General features: G+C 32.9%; 3 protein-coding genes across 5 annotated transcripts; 2 read left to right on the plus strand and 1 right to left on the minus strand.

The window, feature by feature from the left end:
• The first annotated feature begins 597 nt into the window (after window positions 1-597).
• On the plus strand, window positions 598-12,816 carry LOC130654178 (ubiquitin-like modifier-activating enzyme 1). Of its 2 annotated transcripts, XM_057456718.1 has the most exons (27): window positions 598-873; window positions 4,735-4,805; window positions 5,239-5,324; window positions 5,420-5,502; window positions 5,594-5,835; window positions 6,144-6,465; window positions 6,892-6,984; window positions 7,310-7,363; window positions 7,658-7,717; window positions 7,851-7,961; window positions 8,038-8,223; window positions 8,321-8,476; window positions 8,564-8,660; window positions 8,997-9,065; window positions 9,152-9,234; window positions 9,315-9,428; window positions 9,593-9,657; window positions 9,885-9,933; window positions 10,130-10,273; window positions 10,382-10,520; window positions 10,600-10,671; window positions 10,879-10,932; window positions 11,014-11,102; window positions 11,177-11,461; window positions 11,944-12,045; window positions 12,124-12,221; window positions 12,485-12,816. In XM_057456718.1, exons 1-27 carry the CDS (start codon window positions 745-747, stop codon window positions 12,621-12,623), a joined length of 3,192 nt encoding a protein of 1,063 aa, XP_057312701.1. In that variant the 5' UTR covers window positions 598-744; the 3' UTR covers window positions 12,624-12,816. The 2 variants fall into 2 exon arrangements, with proteins under 2 accessions (XP_057312701.1, XP_057312702.1); XM_057456719.1 differs by lacking the exon at window positions 7,310-7,363.
• A 140-nt stretch (window positions 12,817-12,956) lies between these two features.
• LOC130654180 (E3 ubiquitin-protein ligase makorin-2-like) lies at window positions 12,957-18,167 on the plus strand. Of its 2 annotated transcripts, XM_057456721.1 has the most exons (16): window positions 12,957-13,661; window positions 13,766-13,841; window positions 14,043-14,150; window positions 14,235-14,327; window positions 14,642-14,689; window positions 14,905-15,039; window positions 15,116-15,159; window positions 15,409-15,488; window positions 15,564-15,627; window positions 16,460-16,542; window positions 16,615-16,693; window positions 16,771-16,813; window positions 16,986-17,053; window positions 17,121-17,194; window positions 17,269-17,359; window positions 17,873-18,167. In XM_057456721.1, the coding sequence occupies exons 1-16, from the start codon at window positions 13,636-13,638 to the stop codon at window positions 17,907-17,909; spliced, it is 1,149 nt and encodes a 382-aa protein (XP_057312704.1). In that variant the 5' UTR covers window positions 12,957-13,635; the 3' UTR covers window positions 17,910-18,167. The 2 variants fall into 2 exon arrangements, with proteins under 2 accessions (XP_057312704.1, XP_057312703.1); XM_057456720.1 differs by having other exon boundaries at window positions 15,409-15,627.
• A 2,168-nt stretch (window positions 18,168-20,335) lies between these two features.
• LOC130655847 (uncharacterized) lies at window positions 20,336-23,832 on the minus strand. Its single transcript, XM_057458661.1, has 6 exons — window positions 23,478-23,832; window positions 23,197-23,322; window positions 21,845-22,193; window positions 21,712-21,771; window positions 20,949-21,111; window positions 20,336-20,829 (listed from the first exon to the last, which is right to left on the minus strand). Exons 1-6 carry the CDS (start codon window positions 23,778-23,780, stop codon window positions 20,757-20,759), a joined length of 1,074 nt encoding a protein of 357 aa, XP_057314644.1. The 5' UTR covers window positions 23,781-23,832; the 3' UTR covers window positions 20,336-20,756.
• Between the last annotated feature and the right edge of the window lie 1,762 nt (window positions 23,833-25,594).

Raw genomic sequence — 25,594 nt, forward strand, 5'->3', positions numbered from 1 at the left:
ATCGTTGCGCAGTTTCGTTTGTTTCGATTTCGCTTCGAAAAATTGGTTTAGCTTAGCAGTAGACACTTTTTTTATTTATTGTAAACTTTTAACTGGGTGGTTAAAAGTTTACAGTGAAATATCAATGCAACGATCAATCGTGAGGAGCGTTTTAAATGACATTGAAATTGAATCTCCCATCCATTCAACCTCTTTCCAAATAAACAATTTCAAGCGAAAGTGTAAATTTAAACATTTTTACATGTATTTACAAATGCCATAATACCTCATTAAGATATCATGTATCCGATAATTTAAAATTAAAAGTTTCTATAAAAAAAAAAAACTTTATTTATACGCCCTTTTATTATAAACGCCCTTAAAATTAAACGTCATTTTTAACGCCCTTTTCCTTTTCAGGCGCCCGTCTTTTATTAAACTAAACTAGTAGCATCTGGATAGCTTTTTAAAAATGGGGAAACATTTTTTATATATTTAAGATGGCGTTTATAAAGATTATCAAAGCCTAAAAAACTCTTTTGAAAAAACCCTGGTTAAATACACACTTACATAAAAAATACGAACGCCCATAAAGGCGTTATTGCGACATGTATTTCGCAGAACTAAAACGGTATCCTGTGTGGAAAAGGTCTCCTGCGCTCATTTCATTGCTGGTTAAATTAAACATTAAATCAAAAGTGTTTTGTTGCAGTTTTACTGCCCTCTTTTACCACTGCACCCTTTACGTCTTCGTAACGTGTATTAATGTCAACAGCTAATCAAACGGAGACAAGCTCACCTCCAAGCAAACGTGTCAAGTTAAATTCTGTTGGTCATCAAAACGGTGAAGCTTCCTGTCAGAAATCTAATAAGAGTAGAAGTACTTCTGAAACAGTAGGTATCAAATTTTAGGATACATAAAGATCAATGAAACAGCTATTTCTCCTTTTACCTTACACCTTACTTACTTTGATTAGTGACTGGTATGGCAAACGTCACAAATTATATGTGATGTTAGTAGAAGAGTCACTCACCTGACCCTATCTTTTATCACAATTTTGACATAAAATAAAGACTTGCTCAAACTGTTCTTTGCTTTAAAGTAATGGACATGTTTACCAAGGTCCTAAGAACTAGTTTTAAATTGTACATGTGTAATAGCTCCTTTAAACAAGACACACTGGTTATCACTGTTCTGCCCAATTTTGGAAGGCACCCCGTCTTAAGACTGGACTGCCCAATCTATGGACGTACATGCCCAATCTTAGAACAATTGTGAAAGACAAACAGAACAATAAACTTCTAGAATTTTCCTCTTAATAGGAACTTTAAATTGAAACTTTTCTTGGAAAATCAAAAGACCAAAAATTTATACATACCATGTATTATATGTTTAAAAAATTGAAACTACTCAACCATATTAGCTAGCTGGCTACAGCTTGCCAGCTGGCTAAACATCTCATCCAATGAAATTAACTGCTAGCTAACTAATAATATGGTTAAATACGATTTTTCTGATTCTTTATAAATATAAACATTTTATTTTTAAAATTTAGCCACTATACTACAAGCTGTATATAAATGCTAAATGTATAACATGTGCTCTACCAGCTACATAGCTAGCTACGATTTTCACTCTACTGTGTCCAAAAACTGACCGGGTCAATTCAACAGTACCCAAAATATGATGTTTTAATGTGCCTGAGAATGTTTGTTAAGACTTGCAAAAAACAGAGGTCGTGTGGAACATCCCTTTTTTAAAATCTAAAAGGCGCCAAAGATGGGCCTAACGTGGTCTTTTGCCCAATCTTGTGACGTCCTGCCCAGTCTTAAGACTGGCCGGCCAGTCTTAAGACTGGGCAATTTTATGTCTAAAGATTGGGCAGGGTCCTAAGATTGGGTAGAACATCAATAAAGGACACTTATAATGTCATACTAGTTGACCCAATTTTCTTGATTTTTTTAGTTTTCAGTTGTTGACCAACTGACCCTATTTTCTGGGTTTCCCACTAATCTGTGGTCTTATGGTCTGTCCACCGCAAGACAATTTTAATAAAGGTCTGACTTGATATTTATATAGTCATTTTTACGCAAAACAATACTATCACTACTATGACGTCATTGACGCTATTGATAATGGGTACGAAGATCTTCCGTAACTTGGGTTTTGCTACACAATTTTGTGTATTAAGAACGAATAATTAAAAAATAAAGCTGTTCCGTGTTTACTAAAGTAAAACTAAACCAATGGATAATTTATTACTTAAAAAATCATGAATTATTTATTTTTATTTCTATAATATTTTCAAATATCAACTGTAGCCGAAAAGAATAACCAGATTTACTGAATAAACAATTAAGCAATGGATACCCCAATAGACCTATTTCAATATTAATTTCCATTCTGCAAAATACACAGCCGGAATAGACATACTAATATGAAAACGAGGGTAGTTTAGAGACAATTTTAATTTTCCAGCGAAAGTGATGCACGTATAGTTTGTTTAAATTTATTATTTCTCAAATTAACTTGTAAAATGAGCAAATTATGAACTTTTGGTACAGTCATGATTTGTGACATGTTTCAATGCAATAACATTTGGCCAGTTGGATATGTTTAATACTCAATTGATTTATCACAATAACTTAACCAGATGGCCTAAGAAAGTTACAACTAATAAATGGCTTTGTTTTTATATTCTTGAGGATAACCCAGACAGCACAACCTTACAAGTTTAACACTGCCATTATCAAAATAGTTAACATAGGCCTAATCTTGCTCTGTTAAGTTAATTCCAAAGGGAATTAGAATAATTTTAAGAACCTTGAATATGTTCTTAGAGAAGAGAGCAGCACTACATCTACTAAATATTTTTATTGATGTGAATGTATGACCTGTGACAAAAACATTTTTGTAAGAACAGCAGCATGTTAAGTATCGTTATGTTCTGAAAAAAATTGGTTTATGCCAGAACCGAAAAGATAAACAATTTGTGATCAGTATAAGTAATCCTGCACATTATCCTCCCAAGTGCTGCAAAGATGGTGGATCGAGTGGGACTTGAAATCACGACCTCTCGCTTGCCAGGCAATTGCGATTTGGGATTAGTATTGTAGGTTTATCATATCTTAGACATGTTCAAGGAATGATAAACCTACAATACTATAATATAAATCTGAACAGGCAAACAGAAACAATAAACAATTTGTGATTACTGTGTGTTGATTTTGCTGCATGTTCCATTTCCTCAACCTATTGAATTTTTCAATTTGAACACAAATTTTTTATAGAGATGTCATTATTGTCTTTTGGATTGGAATTTTTGAGTTTTCTTATGCAGATTCCATATGGGAAAGCAGGAAACCTGAATCCAAAAAGATTTACCCTTAAAATTCTGAGTGCATGGGGTGTAGGGGAAGTAGAGTAGAGTAGAATAGAAGGAATTAGGGGATCTGGACACATTTTACCCTTTGGCTTTAAGCTTGCCAATTTTTAGCACACCTGATAAGATTCAGGAATTATACTACTGAAACATTGCATTTAGTACATTTTCTCATTTCTTTTGATAAGCAATCAAATAATCTTGCACCATGCAGCAGCAGTGAGGAAGCTGTAAGCTTCTGAAGGTTGCTAGGTAAGGTGCGGTTGTAGGGTGCTAATAAACATTTCCTACCCAGGTTTGGGTTAATAGATACTTCTATTCCGTTATGACTAAGGTTTGGAACTTCGCCTTTAATAATTTTCAAACATAGATAATTCTGTATCATTCACAATGTCTTTAAAGTGAGTATAAATTGTATTTTTTTGGGTGAATCGCAATAGCCAGAATTGTATTTGCCTTTAGTTTTGCGTATAAAGTACCACTGAATCAATACACATCTTAAGGTGCTGAGATTTACATCGTTACAAGTGTCATTTTTGTAGAATTTACAAATTTCGATTTGGTGTACGTCTTGGTGATCTTTTAAATATATAAGTGTTTTCCTCCAAATTCATAACACTTCCTTGTAAACATATATTATCTGTTCCACTTCTCTTTCATGATGCTAGTTCTGTGGAATGCTTGAGCAATTATTTCAGAACTAGCCGTTAGCCCGTGGAAAAATCCACGGGTTCGCCCGTCGAAGCTAAGCTACCATTTTGCGTGACAGACAGACGGACGGACGGACGGACAGACGTATACAGGCATTATAATATAGATAAAGATTAGTTTGGGCTTGACAATTTTCTGGACTCTCACTAAAGAGTGTTTCATTGTCCTTAGATTTGAGAGTTGTATTTTGGGTTGCAGTGACAGTTTTCGTAGACGGTACACTCAAGTTCCACAAGGGTAGTGAAAACCAGGAATGTTGATCTGTCATATACCATCATCTGCAATAATGTTCAATTCTTCAAGCTTCTCTTTGAAACATTATTTGTGGACTTCTTGTCCACAAGATGCACATAACAAAAAAGGTTCATCAGAAAGTTAAAAACAATATTCTTCACAGGAAGAGTTCAATGAAATTTTCCTTAGTTTCCTTTTTCTTTCATTGGGGTGCCAAGGTGACCCAATATTTTTAAGATAGTTCCTGGCAAGTGTTGATTGGATTAAACAGTCTTAACCGTTCTATTTATTGAAAACAAATTGGTTTAGCAAAACTAAATTGCTCTACTTTCCAATGGAAAAAAACGGTACTACTTTGAAGAGGAATTAGTTCAAAAGCATCAAAAATAAGACATCCTATACAATGCCGCCTAACTATTCTTTTTAGGTCAATATGGAAACCATGGAAACCAATGGTGGTGGTCAGGAAATTGATGAAGGATTGTATTCGAGGCAGTTGTATGTATACATCTAACATCTTGTTTTAAGATGCTTGGCGTATTTTGCATTTTAATATTTCTTATCTAATTATGGGTAGAAAAAAAAGAGTAAAAAATAGAAACATTTTGATAAAAAAAGAAAATGTAGTGCAAGAACTGGCTGAAATGAAACCAGTAAAATCACACTGTCATAGTACAAATATCTTTGACAGAAGAATGCTGTGTTTGGACATCTGAAAAAATAAATAAAAATTATGTTGAAATAGTATATTATATATGAGCCTACATTTTGCACATGAAATTAGGTTGTTATTCTCCAATGTCAAAAAAATTGTTATTATCGAGGGAATAATTTCATCAACATGCAATAATTGTAAAAACAATATTGATTATAAAAGTTTTCATTAGTTTACCTCAAAAAAATGCCTGGAATCCTGACTACTATTTTGTAGGTATGTACTTGGTCATGAAGCTATGAAGAAAATGGGTGTATCAAATGTTCTTATATCTGGCATGAAAGGACTTGGAGTTGAAATAGGTAATTTTTGTGTTTATATATAATTTTTGTTGTTGTTAAATTTTCTTCAGAAAAAAACATCAGTTTGCAATGTGTTATTTAATTGTCTGTTTTAGCAAAAAATGTTATATTGGCAGGAGTAAAATCTGTTACTCTCCATGATCAAGAGAAGTGTTACATTGAAGACATTTCCTCACAGGTGCATTTACTAACCTTAATATTTTTTTTTCTGGATCTGTTGCATAACCTTTGCTTTACATTTAAGCATCTTAACCAATGTGTTTACTTAGTTTTATGTGACTGAAAAAGATGTTGGCAAAAACCGTGCTGAAGTTGCTATCAGCAAACTGTCCGAACTAAACAGTTACGTTCCTGTATCAATCCACAAGGGTGAATTAACTGAAGATTGCCTGTTAAGATATCAAGCTATTGTTTTAACTAACTCTTCTCTTGAAGAACAGCTTAGAGTTAGTGATTTCACACATAAAAATGGTTTAAAATTAATCATTGTCGACACTCGAGGTCTTTTTGGGTAAGTTGCTTTCTTATCAAAACTGCATATTTTGTATTTTAACAAACTGTAAAAATCAGCAAAAGTAATTACAATCTTATGTGAAAGAAATTAGAAAGAAAGTTGAATATTATACCCTCCAGCTTAGGCCTCTTTTGTGTCAGTTACATATACACATAAATTCACCATTAAAATTCAGGTTTTTTTAAGATCAGATTTAGTTAGATTTTTTTAGGTAGATTCTGAATATGAATGTCACTTGTAGATTTTGTTATAGTTAGACGTGCTAGTGCTGAAAGTAAAGTTTGAAGCCTGTTTAAATTTTTCAGTCAACTTTTCTGCGATTTCGGTGATGATTTTGTTGTATCTGATGTTAATGGAGAACAATGCATTAGTAACATGATTGCATCAGTTACAAAAGATGTAGAGGGTGTTGTCACATGCCTGGATGAAACAAGACATGGAATGGAGGATGGAGACTATGTCACCTTTAGTGAAGTACAAGGAATGGTAGAATTAAATGGATGTGAACCAAGAAAAATAAAAGTTTTAGGACCATACACATTTAGTATTGGAGACACATCAACATTTTCGGATTACGTTCGAGGTGGTGTTGTGTCACAAGTTAAAGTTCCAAAAACAATTCACTTTGTAAGTTTTTTTTTTTTTTAATTTCTGATTTGGAAAAAAAACAATCTTTAATTAAACACCCTTCTTTTAGCTGCCTGTCAACGCCCTTTTTCTTTTAATAATAAAATAAACTTTTAATAAACGCCCCTTCCCTTCAGAGGGTCTTTATTTGAAACATAATGCACATGTTGAGTTCCACCCATAAGTATCTTTTTAAACACCCAAGTAAAATATGAAAAGAAGATATGGTCAACGCTGCACTAATATAATTGCTCCTTAAATGGCTCCCTTGAATACTTAGATGCCCCTCTAAAATGTAAAAAATGCCCCAAGCGTTTATTTTGAGCATTGCTGTGATGTTTTTTTTTTGCACAGAAGTGCCAAGTTGTAAAAAGATATGTGTAAATGTAGGTATCAGTAGTGGTTTTTATTTTTTATTTGCTATAGAAATCACTTCGTGAGTCAATAAAACAACCTGAGTTTTTGTTCACTGACTTTGCAAAATTTGATCACCCATCTCAACTACATCTCGGATTCCAGGTATTTATAATCATTTAATTGCTGTTGAAATGTGTTAAGTACAAATATGTATTACCAGTATATTCCTGGAAAAGTCTTGAAACAAAATGAAAAAAAAATAAAAAAATTGAGAACTACAGGAGAATTATTTTTTGTTTGCTTGCGTTTTATTAGCTTGTTAACTTCTTGAAAAATACAGAAAACCTGAAATACTATTGCGTATCCACCTTGTCCATAAATATAAACATGCAATGTATTATAGTGGTTTTTTAGCCCTAAGAATTCATCTCCACATTTATGACTCTTCTTCTTCAATTTTTTATTTTCGGTAAAAAATTATTTTTAGGCACTACATGAATTTAAAAAAGTTACTGGATTGTTACCACGCCCAAAGAATAAGGTAACTCCCAAACTGCTAATTTTCTGTAGATGAAGGTTGTCATGCCACATTCTTTAATGAGAGTAGTCCACCTCTTTATGGCGTGCGAGTATAATCAGTGTAATAGAATTAAAGGGTAGATACTTTGTGCTGCTTTGTACATAATGTAGGGGGTTTATTTGCAGCTCCCAGTTCTTGAGATTGTGGATTGAAACCTCTCACTACCAGACAATATGTTAGCAATACACAAATGTTTGCTTTTTGCTTTTTCACATTGGCTTGTATATGTCATTTATTCTATGATGTTATTCTTAGGGTGATATCGAAAAATTCTTGTTAATCACAAAGGAAATAAATGAAAAAATAGAAACAAAGGTATATTATTAATAACTTGTTAAATTAAACACCAAGAAGAATTAATTTAGTAATTAATTTTTCAGATATAATACCAATCATATTAGTCATAGATTTTTAATTATTCTGTTACTACAGTCTCATTGTATGACAGGTTGATGAACTGAATGAAAAATTGCTATCGGAACTTGCTTCAGAAGCGACTGGAGATCTTTGTCCTATGCAAGCTGTTATGGGTAGTATGGCAGCTCAGGAAGTGATGAAGGTATTCAAACTTAACTCTGAGATAATAAAATTTGTTTTATCTATTTGTTAAATATTTCTACTACTTATTTTTGTAGGCTTGTTCTGGGAAATTTATGCCAGTGATGCAGTGGATGTATTTTGATAGCATAGAATGTCTTTCCGAGGAAGAAAACGATTTACCAGAAAGTAATTTCCAACCTGTTAATTCTCGTTATGATGCACAAATTGCAGTTTTTGGACAAGAATTTCAAAAGAGAATAGTGTCGAAGAAGTATTTTATTGTAGGTTTAGTTTTTGTTGTCAATTTTAAATCTTCTGACAATATTTTTTTCAGCTAGTTTAATCTACATGTAAATTTTACTTTTACAATCACCTCAGGTTGGTTCAGGTGCTATTGGATGTGAAATGCTTAAAAATTTTGCAATGATGGGCATTGGATGCAGTTCAGAAGGCAAAGTTGTTGTTACCGATATGGATCTGATTGAGAAATCAAACTTGAATCGTCAGTTTTTATTTAGGCCACATGATGTTCAGGTAACAATCGTATAAACAAATTAAATTTGCTCCTGATGTTTAAGCAAAATCCTGTTCAAATTTATATTTATTTAATTTTCTGCACAGAAAATGAAATCCCAAACTGCTGCCAACGCTGTTAAAGAAATGAACATGGACATGAACATTATACCTCATCAAAACCGTGTCGGTCCTGAAACTGAAAGTATCCTTTCTTATATCAAGTGATACAAGAAACTTTTACTGAAGAAACATTTGCGGGAAGAAAGCTTTGCAAATTCCAGCACATAAGTTTTTGTGAATAAATTAGTTTCGATAAGACGTCAAAAATCTAACGGTTGTTTTTCTTTTTTGATGTTTTAGACACCCGGGAAGTCTTTCAAACCTGAACACATTGACGTTTGATGTGGCCTTCTAAAAAAAACATCTTAGTGTTAGCTAAGGTTTCTTTCTTTAATGGAATGTATTTAATAGAATTCATTCTTTTGTAAGTATCGGCTTTAAGTAAAGCTTGTATTTGTTTTCTTTAACGAAGCAACAGAAATATATAATGATGACTTCTTTGAATCACTGGATGGTGTCTGCAATGCTCTTGATAACATTGATGCACGTAAGTAACACCAGTTAAGGGTTTATTTTCTTCTGCCTGACAATAGAATTATACATATTATACTTGTATCGAATTACTTAATTTAGGCTTATATATGGACCGTAGATGTGTATATTACAAAAAACCTCTCATGGAATCTGGAACTCTTGGCACAAAGGGAAATGTCCAGGTAGAGTTGTGCACATGTAATTTTGTATATTATGATACAATTCGAGAGACTTATAAGTGTTTTTTTTTTTTAATTCTTAGGTTGTGTTGCCTGATGTGACTGAGTCATATAGCTCATCCCAAGACCCTCCAGAAAAATCTATTCCAATTTGTACACTTAAAAATTTTCCAAATGCTATTGAACATACACTGCAAGTAAGTAACAATGACATTATCCATTTTATTGTTTTTTGTCGTGCAAAGATTACATTTTCGTTCAAATAAAATATATATTATTAAGGTGCTGGCTTTCAGCCTTTTAGGGCAGGCTTATTTATAATTAACCGTGAAATCATATTACACCACAATTTTTTTATTAGTGGGCTAGAGACTCGTTCGAAGGGCTGTTTACACAATCCGCTGAAACTGTCAATCAATACATAACGTGAGTTTTTTTGTAGTACTTGTTGTACAGAAAAGCACCCTTAAGGTGTGGAAAAAGTGTTGTTGTTGTTTTTTTTTTATGGATAATAGGGGACATATTAAAGCAGGACCGATGGAAGAACATTTCGTTTTAATAAGTAAATAAAGTCTTGGAAAATAACACAATGCCACTATGGAGAGTCAGTGATTCTCTTCCTTTGAAAAAACTATTATTTTATATTTTTATAGAGATCCTAAATTCATGGAAAGAACTTCTAAGCTTCAAGGGATGCAGTTGGTATGTCTTTATAAAGTTACGAAAACTGAGATTTATGTAATTCTGTACTAGGAAAAAAACACCATATTCTTCTAACAATGCTATTGTATTAAAACAAGTTGATTGTAGTACTCCAATGTATTCAATGGTGTGTTAAAAATATATTTCACTTGCTTCACTTGAATTGTGTTAATGGCTTTCTTGTTTGTTTTCTTAGCTGGAAACACTTGAGACCGTGCACAAAGCAATCCAAAATAAACCAACTAAATTTGAAGATTGTATTAAATTTGCTAGACTTCTCTTCCAAGAATATTTTTACAACCAAATAGCTCAGTTATTGTACAACTTTCCTCCTGACCAGGTATAACTATAAGCATATCGCTTTTTGTTTTGCACTAGCGATAAAGTTATTACTATACTGCACTTAAATAGCTGTAAAACCTACCAAACCTACCTTTTGTTATTGCAGGTTACCTCATCTGGTGCTCCTTTTTGGTCTGGTCCAAAACGGTGCCCAACTCCAATCAAATTCGACCCATCCATAGATATGCATTTAGACTTTGTTGTGGCTGGTGCAAACTTACATGCTTTCAATTATGGATTGAATGGTAATGTTTAGTTACTTGTATTTCGAACACAGTTTTCTTTATCTGATGCAGTTTTCTAATTTGTTGTTTTGCTTTCCAGGATCCACCGATCGCTCTTTAATTTTAAAAGCCTTGAAAGAAATTACCGTTCCAGAATTTGTACCAAAGTCAGGTGATAAAAATTGTTTTTTTTTTTAATTTCAAATATTTTGATAAACTCCACGTTTTATATAAGGTGTAAGTATTTCCGGATGAATGATTTGGAAATTTGTGAGGTAAGTACAATGATAGTAATAATATATTTTTAATTAGCACAGGACTTACCTATTAGTATCTGTTCATACTATTCAGATGGTAATACATCTTTTACACTTTATAGGTGTTAAAATTTCCGTTACTGACCAAGAGGCTCAAAACAGTGCCAATGATGTTGGTATGTATTATCAGTCCCTTTACGATTTCTAGTTTAGGTCTTACTTCTTTGTTATCATTTTTAATATGTTTTCTTTTTTAGATGATATTAAAGTTGAAAATATTAAAAAAAATTTACCAAGTCCTGAAAATTTGAAAGGTTTAAAACTCAACCCTGCTGATTTTGAGAAGGTGTGTATAATAAAAGCCATCAATTGTTGTGTTTTGTTCGTTATCTGCCTTAAGTATTTCTTTCGTGCTTGCAGGATGACGATAGTAACTTTCATATGGACTTCATTGTCGCGTGTTCGAATTTGAGAGCGACCAACTACCAGATCCAACCAGCAGATAGACACAAGAGTAAACTCATTGCTGGTAAAATCATTCCAGCTATCGCAACAACAACTTCTCTAGTTACTGGATTGGTTTGCTTGGAACTTTATAAGATATTCAACAACAACAAGAAAATCGAATCTTACAAAAATGGATTTATTAATTTAGCATTACCTTTCTTTGGATTTTCTGAACCTATTGCAGCTCCAAAAATGAAGGTATCGTGTTTATAATTGGCGTGTTTTTTTTTATCCCTGTAACAATATACAAACCTTGTGCAAAATGTTAGGAGAAAGACAGTTTTTTTGTCGTCATTTTCAAAGATGGACAAACGCATCGGCTGCAGAATCGCTATTTTTGCACATGCGTAAGCCAAGTGGATAGCGTTTAAAAAATCTCCATTCGCATTAGCATGCCTTCGCAACGAATTATTCCATGCCAGTGTCAACAAAGGAACCAGAATTCGGGAAAAATGGTCATGTTGATGCCAGCAAAAATTCACAAGTTTTAAGATTTTAGAATTTAACCGAATAACCTAATATGTTCTGTGGCGACGAATCTTCTCCTTATATATTTTGACCAGGATCGTACATCTTTATATCATTTTGTGCTACGAAATCACACTTGTAACCCTCTCCTTTCTTAACTTTTTGATTTTCTGATCAATTAAGATAGATTGAATTTAAGAATATTTTTTTAGTACAACGACACTGAATTCACTCTCTGGGATAGCTTTACTGTCGATGGAAAGATGGAGGATGGTTCAGAAATGACATTGCAGCAATTAATGGATCACTTTAAGGTGAAAATTTAACCTTATTCATGTTTAAAAATCGTAAATAAAAACGTTGTTGGTGACATTTGATACTGTTTCTTGTAGAATCTTGGTCTTGAGATTACCATGATATCACAAGGTGTTTCAATGATCTACTCCTTCTTCATGAATGCTGCTAAAAGAACTGAAAGACTAGGCGCTCCGTGAGTGTTTCTTATTGACCGGTACTTAAGCTCCTGTAAACATTCAACTCCATTTCTAAGTTTTTGGGCCGCTTTCGAATTTAGAGAAAGACACATTGTGTCCCTCTGCTGCAACGTGTTATAAAACGTCTTTAATTTTACGTATTGACTTTAGTTTTGCACGTGTAAAAATAAAGCCAATGGGTATATCATTGCTATGTCAATCCTAGTAATTATCCCCCGGAGTAAAAATATCTGTATCCTTTCTGTTTTTTTCTGTTCAGGATTTCGCAAACCGTAGAAAAGGTTTCTAAGAAAAAAATTAAACCGCATGTTCGAACACTGGTATTAGAATTGTGTTGCGACGATAAAGATGGCGAGGATGTGGAAGTACCATACGTCAAGTACAAGCTACCGTTGTAAAAATAATCACACCTCTTTGTATGTCCCTCTCTGAGTATTTGTAATTTATTTAAAGTTAGTTTTTATTTTCACGATCTCAATCTTAGGTTTTTTTAATGCAAAACAAAAAGTTTCTTGTTTTTGAGATTAAATTGACTGACTTATGAAACATGTGTAATCATTTTCAAGTAAAAAGATAGGAATGATATATATATATTGTTGTCTTTCTTTCTTTCTTTCTTTGTTGTTTTGTATTATTTTTATCCTGTGGAAGATTTATTTTTAAAGAAGATTGAAAAGTTCAATTAAACAATGAAATTTTGTATAATAAGAAGTAGAACGTATTTGCATAAATATGGCTCCTATCGATAGTAATATATCCAGGCTACAACTTCAAATAGTTAAGTGTAGAGGGATAAAACATATAGCGCTTTCAAATCTACACCACTTTCTACTAAAATGGTGTCTCGGTTTTACATTTTAACGTCTAGTTCCGAATTTATATCGTTGCACGTTTTTATCTTCATCCTGTGATGAAATCTTGACAATTTTTTTTTAAGAAAAACAGACACTTTTTGAGAGCTTCGAGTATGTTTTGCCTTCGTATTCATAAATAGTTGTTTTTTTTAGCCTAAAACGTAGAAGTGTACCAAGTAAAGATTGTTTTTGAGATACTAGGTTTAAGATTTGAACCTAAAAATTAAACTCTATTGAAAAAAACTGAAAAAACATTATTTTATATTTTCCCTTTTTTTCGTCTTTTTCCTGTTAAAAATTTATATTTTTTATTTAAAATAAATATGCTATGAATTACTGGCTTTCCAATTATATAAAAATCACAATTATGATTTACGTATTTCATGTATCAACAGATTTCGGCATGGTTCGGCAAAATACAGTTCAAGCTGTCAATCAACATTGGCGGGAGCGCTCATAAAACGATAGAGAAATTATAGATTTTTTAATAATGTTTATACATGATTGTGGACAGTTTATAAGCTTATCTTTAGGAAACATAAAAATATAAAACTATATGGAAAAAAATACTTCACAATGCAAGTAAGTTGAATACACTTTAAAAAATGTGTTTTACATAAAAAATTATGATGTTCAGGCGCCAAATAAAATTGCTTTAATTTAAAAAATGACATTTTGTTTTTTAGATATTTTGTATATGGAGCATGTTCGAAAGGAAAATCTTGCATCTATGCGCATGACTTAAATGCGAAGAAAGATAATGTAGGTGTCATGCCCTTTATTCACTGATACATGTGTTTTCTCGCCCGTTTTCACTGGATCTGTATTGTGTTTTCTCGTCCGTTTTTACTGGATCTGTATTGTGTTTTCTCGCCCGTTTTCACTGGATTTGTATTGTGTTACTGGATTTGTATTGTGTTTTTTCGCCCGTTTTCACTGGATTTGTATTGTTTCCATATGTAGGTATGCAAGTTCTATCTTGCTGGAACATGCACGTATGGTGCCACATGCCGTTATGACCATGTGAAACAGAAACAAAAAGTTTTGAAACCAACTACTTTATCAAGTCAGGTAAAATAATGATTCGCTTGCTATCTAGCTTACTGTATATGTGAGATCAGATTAATATAATTCATTTTTTTTTTTTGCTTCTAGATTGAGAAAACGGGAAATTTGTGCGTATTGAAAAAGAAAATTACTGCGAAGGAATTTAATCAAAATTGGATACAAGCGGCCGAGTTTATTCCTGTAGGTGTTTAATTTTTTTATTGTGAACCCTAGTTGTAAGTTACACGGTTTTTGATAAGCATCTTCATTTTACATTCAGCTTTAATAATTGCTGAGGGTAAAATTTTGGTAGCAACTAAAAAATTCAAATTTTACAAGATTTCTGCACTTTAAAGATATGATTTATTATAAAAAAATTATATTTTGATTCTTTCAAAGACTTGCTTCGTAGTTACTTTGATATATAAAAATCACATATCAAAACAACTTTTGGAATTTTTTTTAATCATTGTTGTGAGTAAGAATATCGCTAGAATTTGTTTTCTTTAAATAAGGGTAAAAAGTATCATGCATCAACAGAAGAAGAAGAAGAACCGAAAGAGGTTTGTGGCATCTTTTTACGACATATTTCATTGATATCTGCAAGTAAGACATTAAGTGTGTGATCGATCATCAACCATCAAGTAAAATCTCGAATAAATTCAAAGTTATGATAAGCAGCTGTTTGTCAAACTTCGCTCAATTCAGAGCTTTCAGCGTATCTGTGTTTTTATTTTTGTTGATGTTTTATTACTTAATGAATTTAACTTTTTTCTAGCTTTCCCCCCACAAGACAGTATCAACTGAAATGCCTTATTCGACGATCGCTTCTTTAAACTTGGACGATTTTTACGACTCGAGTGTACAAGAAGAAGATTGTAGTTTTACTTACGAAGGTGATAGTAGTGATTTGGTAGGCTTGTGTTTCTACTTTTCTAACTTTTCAACCGTGTGTGGTTGCCATGCCAACATTTTTATTTGTTTTTTAGCTTTGTCCTTTTGCAGCTGTACGTGAGTGTCCATATGGAGAAAGGTTATACATTTTCTTATGTGAATATGTTCCCATGTTTGTTGCTACCTCCAAGTTTCTTTTTTAGTGTTAATTAGTGTTGGTGAATTTTTTTAGTTGTCAGTGCCAACATAGTATTACATCGTGGCCTTTTTTTTTAATTGTGTATGCCAACATCATCTTTTTTTAATTTAGTTGTGACTGCCAACATTGCGACAGCTATTTTTTTAGTTTTAAGTGCCAACAGAGTAACAATTTTTTCTCTTTTTTCAGTTGCGAATATCAACATGGTGATAGATGCGATATCTGCGACTTACAATGTCTTCATCCAAACGATGAGAAACAACGATCAGGTTTTGAAATAAGACGGTTGCGTATGTTAGTGCTTACTGTTAAATGCAGGTTTAATTTAATATCATTTCTCGTAGATCATCGAAGTAAGTGTCTGGCTCATCATGAGGATGAGATGAAACGTGCTTTCGCTGCGCAGAGGTGAGAATATATCAATCTTTTCTATGTTTATTTGATTATGTTAATTTATGTCTATGACGTAACCTCTTACGGGAAAACGTTCATTCGAATTCATAAGGGTTGAAAATACCACGCAACAAATACATTAACTACATTTTTGGCGAGATTAACTTTTAACTAACAAAAGTTAAGCAGACAAAATGACCCGAGATTTCGAATGCTTGCTTTAATAATCTTCTAAATAAAACGTACTACATATTAGCACCTGAAATTTCGCGCGGGACAACATTCGGCACCAAAATGATATTTGTCAATTTTTTATTTTTTTTTTCATGCGTAAAATTTATCCTCGCCGTAACCTTAACAATCCAGAAATTTTATTTTTCAATTAAAGACATCGAAGGTAACATGCTAAAACTGCTAAATTCTAATTAAAATTGGCTTGAATGATAGAAAATAAAGATATTATTTGTGAGAGAAAACATCTAATTCCCCCCCCCCCCCCTGTTACCTGCTTTATCTTTTTTCTTATTTTTTTATATTTTTCGCCGGTATAAATTTTCGAACATTTTGCATACCTTTGTTAATGACGATATACCACGCGCTTCACAATGTTCTCGAAAATCTCAAACAGTTGACAATTATGCATCCGAATAGGTATCAGTGGCTCAAAGAAAATTAAAAATAGGGGGAAATTGGTAAATTGGAATTTGATAGAATTGACATTCTGGTAGACAATAATTGGGTTCAATTCATAAAAATTGATGTGGTTGTTTTCAGCATTTTTTTTGGTATTTAAGGAAATGTTGTGTGAGTGCATGTGTTGAAGACGGTTTTTATTTTTTGTTTTTAGAAGCGACGGCGTGGTATGTTCCATTTGTTTGGATGTCGTGAAAGAAAAATCCGACATGACGGAGAGGATGTTTGGTTTGCTAGGTAATAAACATCTTATTGTCGTGTCTTATTCGTGTTAAAAGTTTTGTTCACTTCGGAGTTTCTGTTTTGTAGAGAATTGTGATCACGCATTTTGTTTAAGTTGTATTCGAAACTGGAGATCGTCTTCACATCAGGATAAAACTGTCGTCAGGTAATGTTGTTTTGTGTGAAAAGTTAATTCTTCTTTTTGTTGAAATCATCCGTATCTAATATTTAATTTTTTCACAGATCATGTCCAATTTGTCGGGTTTCGTCGTGGTTTGTCACTCCAGTAGGTCACTCTAATTGCGTATTCTTATTTTATCTTTCTTTTATCATACGCATGACTCGGCTGGGGATTGAACCCAAGATCTTCCGCACTAGAAGCGAACAATCTACCACGTGGCCTGTCGGGGTTTTTCTTTTAAAGTTGTGTGTTGCTTATAAGAATTGCTTTAATTTAGAGTGAGTTCTGGATAAGCGATGCTGAAGAAAAGAAAACCATCATTGACAACTATAAGAACTATCTTAGGTAAAAAAAAATCCAATGGGAGAACTTTATGTGATAGGAGAGACTTGACGTAACGTCTTCTTTTTAGTACGAAATCTTGTCGAAATTTTGATCAGGGGCGAGGTGAATGCCGTTTTGGTTCAAGCTGTTTTTACAAACACGGTAATTTTTCTTTCAGCGTATTCTGTATTAATCAATGTCTACATGCGCTCTTTTCACATTTTTAATTCCGTTAGAATTTCCTGATGGAAATCTCGATGTCAGTAAACCAAATCTTCGATACCGTGAAAATTCAGAGGGTCTGTCGCAAGCGCTTCAAACAACAAGGTTAGTATTCAAGCCTGATCTTTACACGAAATTGAAGAAAAAAGCAAATGCTACTAATTAAAGCATCAAACAACATCGATGGGTGGGAAAAATGAAGTGGGTGAATTTTTCTTCTTAGGTCTATAATAGGGCAGGTAAATAATAGCCGGGGGTTGGGTAGTTTTTTGTTCAGATTATGTTATTAGACTTTCCATTTAACACAATACCCTTCGCTTATTCTGCTTAATAATAATAATAATAATAATAATATAAGAGGGATATCCTGATAAATCGAATTACGTGGTAAAATTTCCCGAACTTTGGTATGACTCCCCCCCCCCTCTTTTAATTAAGTTATCAAGAGTAGGTCTAAGGCATGGCCGAGGAAACCCACGTTAGGTGGGAATAAATTTTAACCAATGACAAATGAGAAAATTAATGCTTTGAGTCTTGGGTTGTACGTGCATAGATTAATGATATTAGCATGGTATGTTTTGATTAGTCATGTATTATTTTAACTACTATTTTTATCAGGTTGAGTGAATTTATCGCTGTTCGTGATGCCACGTAAACGTGCATTTTAAAATGTGACGCAAGCAAATGTCATGGTATTGATTGGGTAGTAAATGTTTAGTTGCAGATAATTGATTCCCATTGATACTTCAAAATGGATTCTTTAATCAAGTTATCGTCAGCTCGGATGTTTCCGCAGTTGCTTTGTAATGGGGAACGTAGAAATAATAAAGACACATTAGTATAAGGACATTATAATTTATATGGACATGAGAAATATTCATTTATTTTTGTTTCTAAAGAATAATTTTGTTAACATTGTTTTCTCGAATGTCAAACCAGCCACGTCTGCTCTTTCCACAATTCAATATTTTCTGTTTCGTGAATAAAAACAGATTTTTATGTTCGCAATAATGAGAAATGATGATCATCTAATCTTTTAAGGTCTGTTTTATAAAACGCTTGGCAATTAACGCCGTTCTGTGCTGTTTGTTTCGAAAAATTCGCGCTGTAACCTCTCTTCTTTAATTTTGAGCATAAATACTTGTCAAAACATACGTCAGCTTGTGGTATGATATATGCAGGTCCATTAGAATTCACTTTAATATTAAATGTGCCTGCCACCTCCTTTATAATGGTGTCTAGTTGTTTCTGTTTGTGTAAATAACCACCTGTAAAAACGTTGCGTAAACTTTGACACGATGTAAACATTGCTACTAACGACAATCTTAAGGTTTCGTGTAAACATTTCTCGTAATAAATGTTGTATACGAATAAAGATTGCAGATGTAAACATTTCTGAGAAAGGGCGTTAAATAAAACAGGTGCTTTGAAGGAACATTCGCTAAGCTGTAAACTTAGACTTTTAATTTTCGGAAGATCATTGAAAAGCATTACCAGTTCTTCCTCAGTTTTCACAATTGTTCCAATCCGAAGGTATTGAAGGTTTGGAGAGTGTCTACAAAGTTTGGCTAATGCTTTAGTTGACATGGCGAAAGTGCTCTGAATGTCTATTGTCACAAGCGAAAGTTTTGATTGCTGCGAGATTTGATTGATAACTTTGTCCGTCAAAGATCTTCCCCACCCAACAAAGCAAACTCGAAGTTGCCGCAAGTACCTTAACTTTGTCAGGAGATAACGCATATCGGCTTCCAAGAGTTTACAACAGAATGATATGTTTAAGTCTGTTATTTTGATTTTCTCCCACTCAACTGCTGTGATATGCTCTCCGGCAATCCGTGTACCGCTTATGTCGAGGGTGTTTAAATTCAAAAGATCTTCAATCGTGCTTAAAAAATTTCCTTTAACGTATATGCATCCTCGCACGCTAAGGGATTCCAATCTGGGTGTGTTTTTGATTATTCCCTTTAAAAATGAATCAGTCAAAGCAGGGTTATTTTGCACGTGCAGGACTTTTAGATGTAGTAACCAGGTTGTAGACAGTCGTGACAACCAATCACTGGGTAGTGTTTGCGAAAACGCCATAGCTTCTATCTTCGGTAACGATACTAGTGTCCCTGTATCTTCAAACCAACTACCTTGAACATTACGTAAATCTAAAATTTTTAAGTTTGACGGCAAATCAATACAGTTGGTCAGTCGGAGAACATTTCTTTCGCGAACTGGAATGGAAAACTTACAATACTGCAACAGCAAGATCTCCATGTTTTTGAAAATAATTTTAATACATTTAAAGGAAGGGATCGTCATGTAACTCCACATGAGATTGACAACTCTTACATGCTGACTAATCCTTTCGGGCAAACGAAATAATAAATTATTTTCTTTTATTCTTTTACACGATAGGTTAACGGTCCTCCATAGTTGTTTATCTTCCGCAATTCGTTTCCAGAGCTTGCTCACGCACCTCAGGGAAAGCAGATCTCTGACTGCCAGAAATGAAAACGTGTGCAACTGTACACTCTCAGGAATTCTATTTATGTCAAAATTACATTTTTCTGGGAGCATTGTTGGTTGCTTTTGCCTTTTGCTTTCCGTGCAAAAATCATTTTTACCATGACAAAACGTACAGATTTGACTCATGTCTGTAAAAAATTAAGTTTCATCCCTAATAACGGCTCTTACAGCTCCGACAGCTAAAGTATTCGAAAATTCACTGCAATAGCTTCAGTAATAACGCTAAAAGCTAAAGAATTCTTGTTTCAGTTGCGTCATTTTTTTAAATTCAAGTTTTTAGGTACAACTTGGTTAGCCCAATTGTGTAAAAAAATTCCCATTGCCTTGAAAGATACCTTATTATATTTGAACAAAATAAGAAATTTTCAAAATCAAGTTAAAGACACGACATGCGGCAGTAAATGTAAAATTTTCATACCCGTAACCCATATTTTATTACATCAAAGGATCCTCTGAATCTTTCTAACAATCCGACAGCTAAAGAGGATTAACCTTAATTATTAGGGGACATAGCTTGTCTTATGATGCCTAGGGATTTGGCTGTAAAGAAACCAGAAACAAAAGAAATAAATTAAACCGTTTTATTATTATAAAAAACACCGCATCCAAAATTTATGAAGAAAAAACTGACATAAATAAATTGTAACAAAAAAATGCAGCCGCAGGTAGAAAAATACACAAGAGAGAAAAATTCGTGGTCACTCTCACTTAAAATAAAAAAAATTCTATGCGAAACATAAATTTATGCAATTAGTTACAACACAAATATTTACAACTTTTGATAAATAAAATTATACTGGAAAATTTAAACAGCAAATAAACTGATTTTAGGCTCGCTTATTTAACTTCCAGAATTTTTTGCCTAGATAAGATTCCTGCAAAAAAACACTTTGGTTTTTTCAGTTGGTGCACATGACAAGAAATAAATATAGAAAATATTAAAGTTATCCGAAACAACACATTACATTTCATGCATCGATTATTCGTTTTAACTCGAAGCCTTCGCTTTCTCTTCTCTGAGAAATTCGATTTCCTCTTCGGCATCCGAATCGAAATCATCCCTGAAAATAAATACAGGAGTATATAAATACAGTAATATTTCTTTAACAGTAGTTCAATACAAAAATGTGTATATACAGGGTCAATTTTCAACACAACCTGTTTAGTCCATGCTACTTACACTTTATAAAACGCCACTTTGTGTTTCCTCACTTTAGGAAGCCTTGAAGTTTTCCTTGCGCAACAACACGCAACACAAAGTGTCAACATTCCAGTGAAAAGTGCTGAAGCGCCAATGATAGCCATGTACAAACTATTCGTGATATTTTCGTACCAATGTCCAGCTAAATTATAAAGAATTCACATTTAAACTCTTTATTCGGAGACTCTTTATTGGTTTTGAAAAAGAAACTTTGTAAAACTCGCTAATTAACCTTTCACGAATGTGAATTTTTTTTGAAGAATCTGAACATAACCCATTTTTCTTTAAAATTAAACATTTTTAATGCAGTATATTGCACTAAAAATAGTTTTAATCGTCAAATTCATCACACGTAAGTTGAAGTTTGTTTTATGTGCTATAGTTTTCTCATTGCTCGTTACCTGAAAACAAACTTTGGCGGGAAGAAAATTTAGCTGATTAAATTATTTAACTTGGCGGACAATAAAAAAATTAAATTTGGCAGCAAGAGAAAAAATATAATTTGGCAGGAATTTAATTTGGTGCCAAATTTTATTCCCTTCATAAGGTACTTAGAAGTATTGGATTATCTTTTGCAAAAATAACAAAAACGACAATTATCGCAAATATGAGCTTTTCACAAGTTCAAGTTTTACGAAAATGGCTCAATTTCACGAAATTCTTTGGAGCTTCAAGTAAACTAAGTAGCAGCAAAACTGCTGTGGCCAAAGTTTCCAAGGCAATTCCTAACATTCAAACTTACCTCCTGGACAATTGCATTTCTTAGTGGGACAAGGAGTTGTTCCGTTCACTAAAACAGTACCTAAAAAATATTTTTTTTATAAATATTCCCTGTTTTTAGCCATTTTAATCAGATATTAAGTAGATCAACTCACTTATAGTTTTGATATTTGATTTTTCATCGATAACAGGCATTACTTCACTGCTTTCATTTGCTAGAGTGGATGATTCAGTGCTTAGTGGTATTTTAGTTGCTAGTGGTACTTCGGTTGCTGATGGGATTTCGGTTGCTTCTGGACTTGATTTTACTGGTCCGGATTCATTCGAAATACCAATGGAATTGACATCAACAGGTTGTGGTGTAGTGGTAGGCTGCAACAGTTTTAGTGAGGTTGGATCATTTAACGTCACAACAGCTTCGTGTAATTTGCTTTTGAAATCGTTAAAAATGGCTGCCCCGTTTTCATCACCATAAGCCCAAATTAACTTGACAGGTTGACCATACTGATATAAAAAAAATGCAATAATAAATTATTATTTTTGACATAATAAAAGTAACAAACGGTTAGCGATGACTATTAAGGGTAATTTCCACTACCACAATATATTGCAAACAATTAATTGTACACCATTGTATATTCTTGTACAAGATATTGTACAGATGTAATCACAACGTACATTATACAATAATGTATATTGTATAATGTATACAACGTATATTATACAATATTGTAGCTTCAAAGCTCACAAGGTTTTTGAATCAAATCAGTTTGATTTGAAGAGAGAATGTAATACCCCCTTCTTTTTTTGTGCATATAAGCATTATCGAAACAAATGTATAAATTATTTATAACCTTCTTTATAACTGGTTACTACAATTAATTTTACAACATTGCATACAATATATTGTAGCAGTGGAAACTACCCTTTATACACTGTATAAAGGGTAGTTTTCTACATTTTTCTCCATTGAGCTTCTCCTCTATTATAAAAAAGGTCCTTATTCGACAAAAGGGTGCTTGGGGATGGCGCTTATTTGAGGATTACTCCAGAAAGCTAAAATAATACAAAAAATTATTTGAACGACTATAGTATGAGCAACTATGTGCCAATATTAGGCTTTGTATGCACAGACTTTTAAAAGTAATTTCTGATCGAAATGAGTTATTCGTTACCAGATGTCAATTTTTCCATGATGGGTATGGTCTCGTGTGACGTTTTTGCAGCAAAAAATGAAATTCAAAATTTTTGAGTTTTTTATTTCATTCAATAGAGCATAAAAAACATTAAAATGTATTATCCTTATGTAATTTGTGTGTTGTGGGAATAAGAGAAATAAAGGAAATGCAACCTTTATTTTTCTTCATTTTGTGAAAAATTTTAAAAGTTTCTTTTAATGAGTTCATAAAAGCATCCCCCTTGAATGAGCACCCTGATCAAAGTCCGAAAATAAATGAGAATCCCAGGTTTAATTGAATATATATGTTATAAGAAAACTAATAATTACAGGTAAATCACCCAAATCTCTTTCGAGGGTTAATTCATATTGATCAACAGATATCTTTTGATTGCTTTTGATGTAAACATTTCTTGGAGATTTTATGATGTCGCCAACACTGTTAAAAGTCAATGTCTAAAAAAATTAAAAAAAAATTTAAAAGTGGAAGTAAAAAATTTTAATAAGCTATGCTTACTAAGATTTTTACTTCCAATGAAGTAAACCAAAAAGTAAACTAAAAAACAAACAAAAGCATTGCAAATTTAAAACAAGAGTGAATTCACACCCACCCTGATATAAATTTTGATTTTGTTTCGCTTTCTTGGATGTATAAATGCCAAATCTTCTGAAGGTGATGACTCGTACTCCATTTTATGGAAGCCTACCACAGACCATGTATATTGATGAGGCATGACCACATTCATTGTAAGATAGCCATCAGTTGCGATGTGCCATGATAATTTGATCCCCCCAGTTAAAGATAACATATTTTGTTGCCTTGAAATATTATCATTGTCAAGAAATGGAATACCATGCACTGAAACTAGGAGCAGCAACCAACAAGTCAACAAAACAATATTTGTTTTCGACATTTTTGACTCTAAATATCACAAGTATCTTAATTTAATATTTCTAATAAGCAAAAAAAAACAGCTATTATTAGCTTTATTGCATGTATAATACACACAAAGATATTTTTGAAAATTTCTTAGAGATAATTAACTCCTATATATACGAAAGTGTGGCACTCGAGGGCTAAAATATGCTGATATCAGCAGCAAAAATCTGAAAATCATAAGGCAGAACCACATTTTTTTCAAAATTACCCAGGGTTCCTCGACGTTGTCTATCATATTGGCTAGCGCTGAAACTTGTGAACAAGACGCGGTTGGAAGCTACGGGAATCATGGTTTCGAACTGAAGACATGCAAAGAAATGCCAAGAGTGGTGCAAGGGAAAGAAGAGGAAGTCTTAAGTAATTTTTTTTCATTGGATTTGCAAGAATTTGAGGTACCCCACAATGAGAAGTAAAAAACAGAAACGCCTTTCTGATGTCTGATGATGAGGGATGGTCAGATCTGGATAATATTTATTTTGTGATTTTAAGCTACCTATAGCAAGTACCATGCCAGCACTCCAGGGGCACATTTGTTATTAAATAATTAAGTGATAAAGTACAAGAGGTAAATATATTTTTATGTACCTAGCTACACAAAAGATTTTTTTAAGGCATTCTTTCATTTTAAATAAAAATAAGCTACCTGCTAGCTATTTGGACCTGCCATAACAGTGAACAGTCAAGACTTCAGTATACAGCTAGTTAGGTATGCAAGGTACAAACAGAAACCTATATTTCATAAGTAAATTGCTGCAAATGTTCAGGTTTCTTTTATCAAACAGAACCCTATTTTTCATAAATAAATTTTTGTAGATTTTCATGGTTTCTTTTATGAAATAACAAAATTTGGGAATGTATAGCCAGAAGTAATATTCGCTAGAAGCAGGAAGACCAAAAGTCTCTGTCCAGGTTAAAGGTAAACTGTGTCACACGGAGGACATTTAGTGTAATGTGTTACAAATCCAGTGGAGCGCTTATTGCATTAAAGGTATAATACATTTTTCATAAACCAACATTCACAGGACTTTGATGAATCATTTTGCATAATAAGTTCCTGTAGATATTCAAAAATTAATTGTGAGTGGCACCAGGCTGAGAGATTAGTGCAAGTAAACGTGTTGCAGGTCCAGGTGGGCAAAAAAATAACTTTCTAACCACTTTGTATTTATACAGCATAAAATTTAGATTATGTATTTAACACTGTGCTTTAGAAGCACATTCCCACTTTCTCTGAGCCGGATAAGGTATTCGGTCCTAAACCTAAGACACATTTTATCTGTTTGAATTATTTTGAATCCTGGAGAATCACTTTTGAATGTTTTCTGTACACATGGCTTGTCAGAATTGGTATGCTGTCAAAATCAGTTTATCAGCGTCTCCAAAGATGGCTAAATTAAGAACTCAGAAGCTATAATAGTAGCAAAAAAAATTTTTGGGTTCATTTCATCAAACTGGTCTAAAAACATATAATACTAAGTTTCAAGTCAGTTTATCTTAAAAACTTTTAATTTTTGTTAATGTAAAAGTAATTCACTTGAAAAGATTTCTGAGGTATTATATGAAAAAATCTTGAAGAATTGAATAATAAATTTTCCCGTAGGTGTTCTGAAATATGTGTAATATAATTTTAATAACTGTGATGTAATTTTCCTCTTAAGTTTTGACTTTTAACCCAGCTAAAAATCTCAGTCTTGTCCTTTCCTACTTAGTCAAGCTAGCTATAGCAAAAAAAGTTTAATATTCAAACTTGACCTATTTTAGTGAGTACGAAGTAATAAATGCTAGTTT

The sequence above is a fragment of the Hydractinia symbiolongicarpus genome, chromosome 8, assembly GCF_029227915.1.
Source record: "Hydractinia symbiolongicarpus strain clone_291-10 chromosome 8, HSymV2.1, whole genome shotgun sequence".
NCBI lineage: Eukaryota > Metazoa > Cnidaria > Hydrozoa > Anthoathecata > Hydractiniidae > Hydractinia > Hydractinia symbiolongicarpus.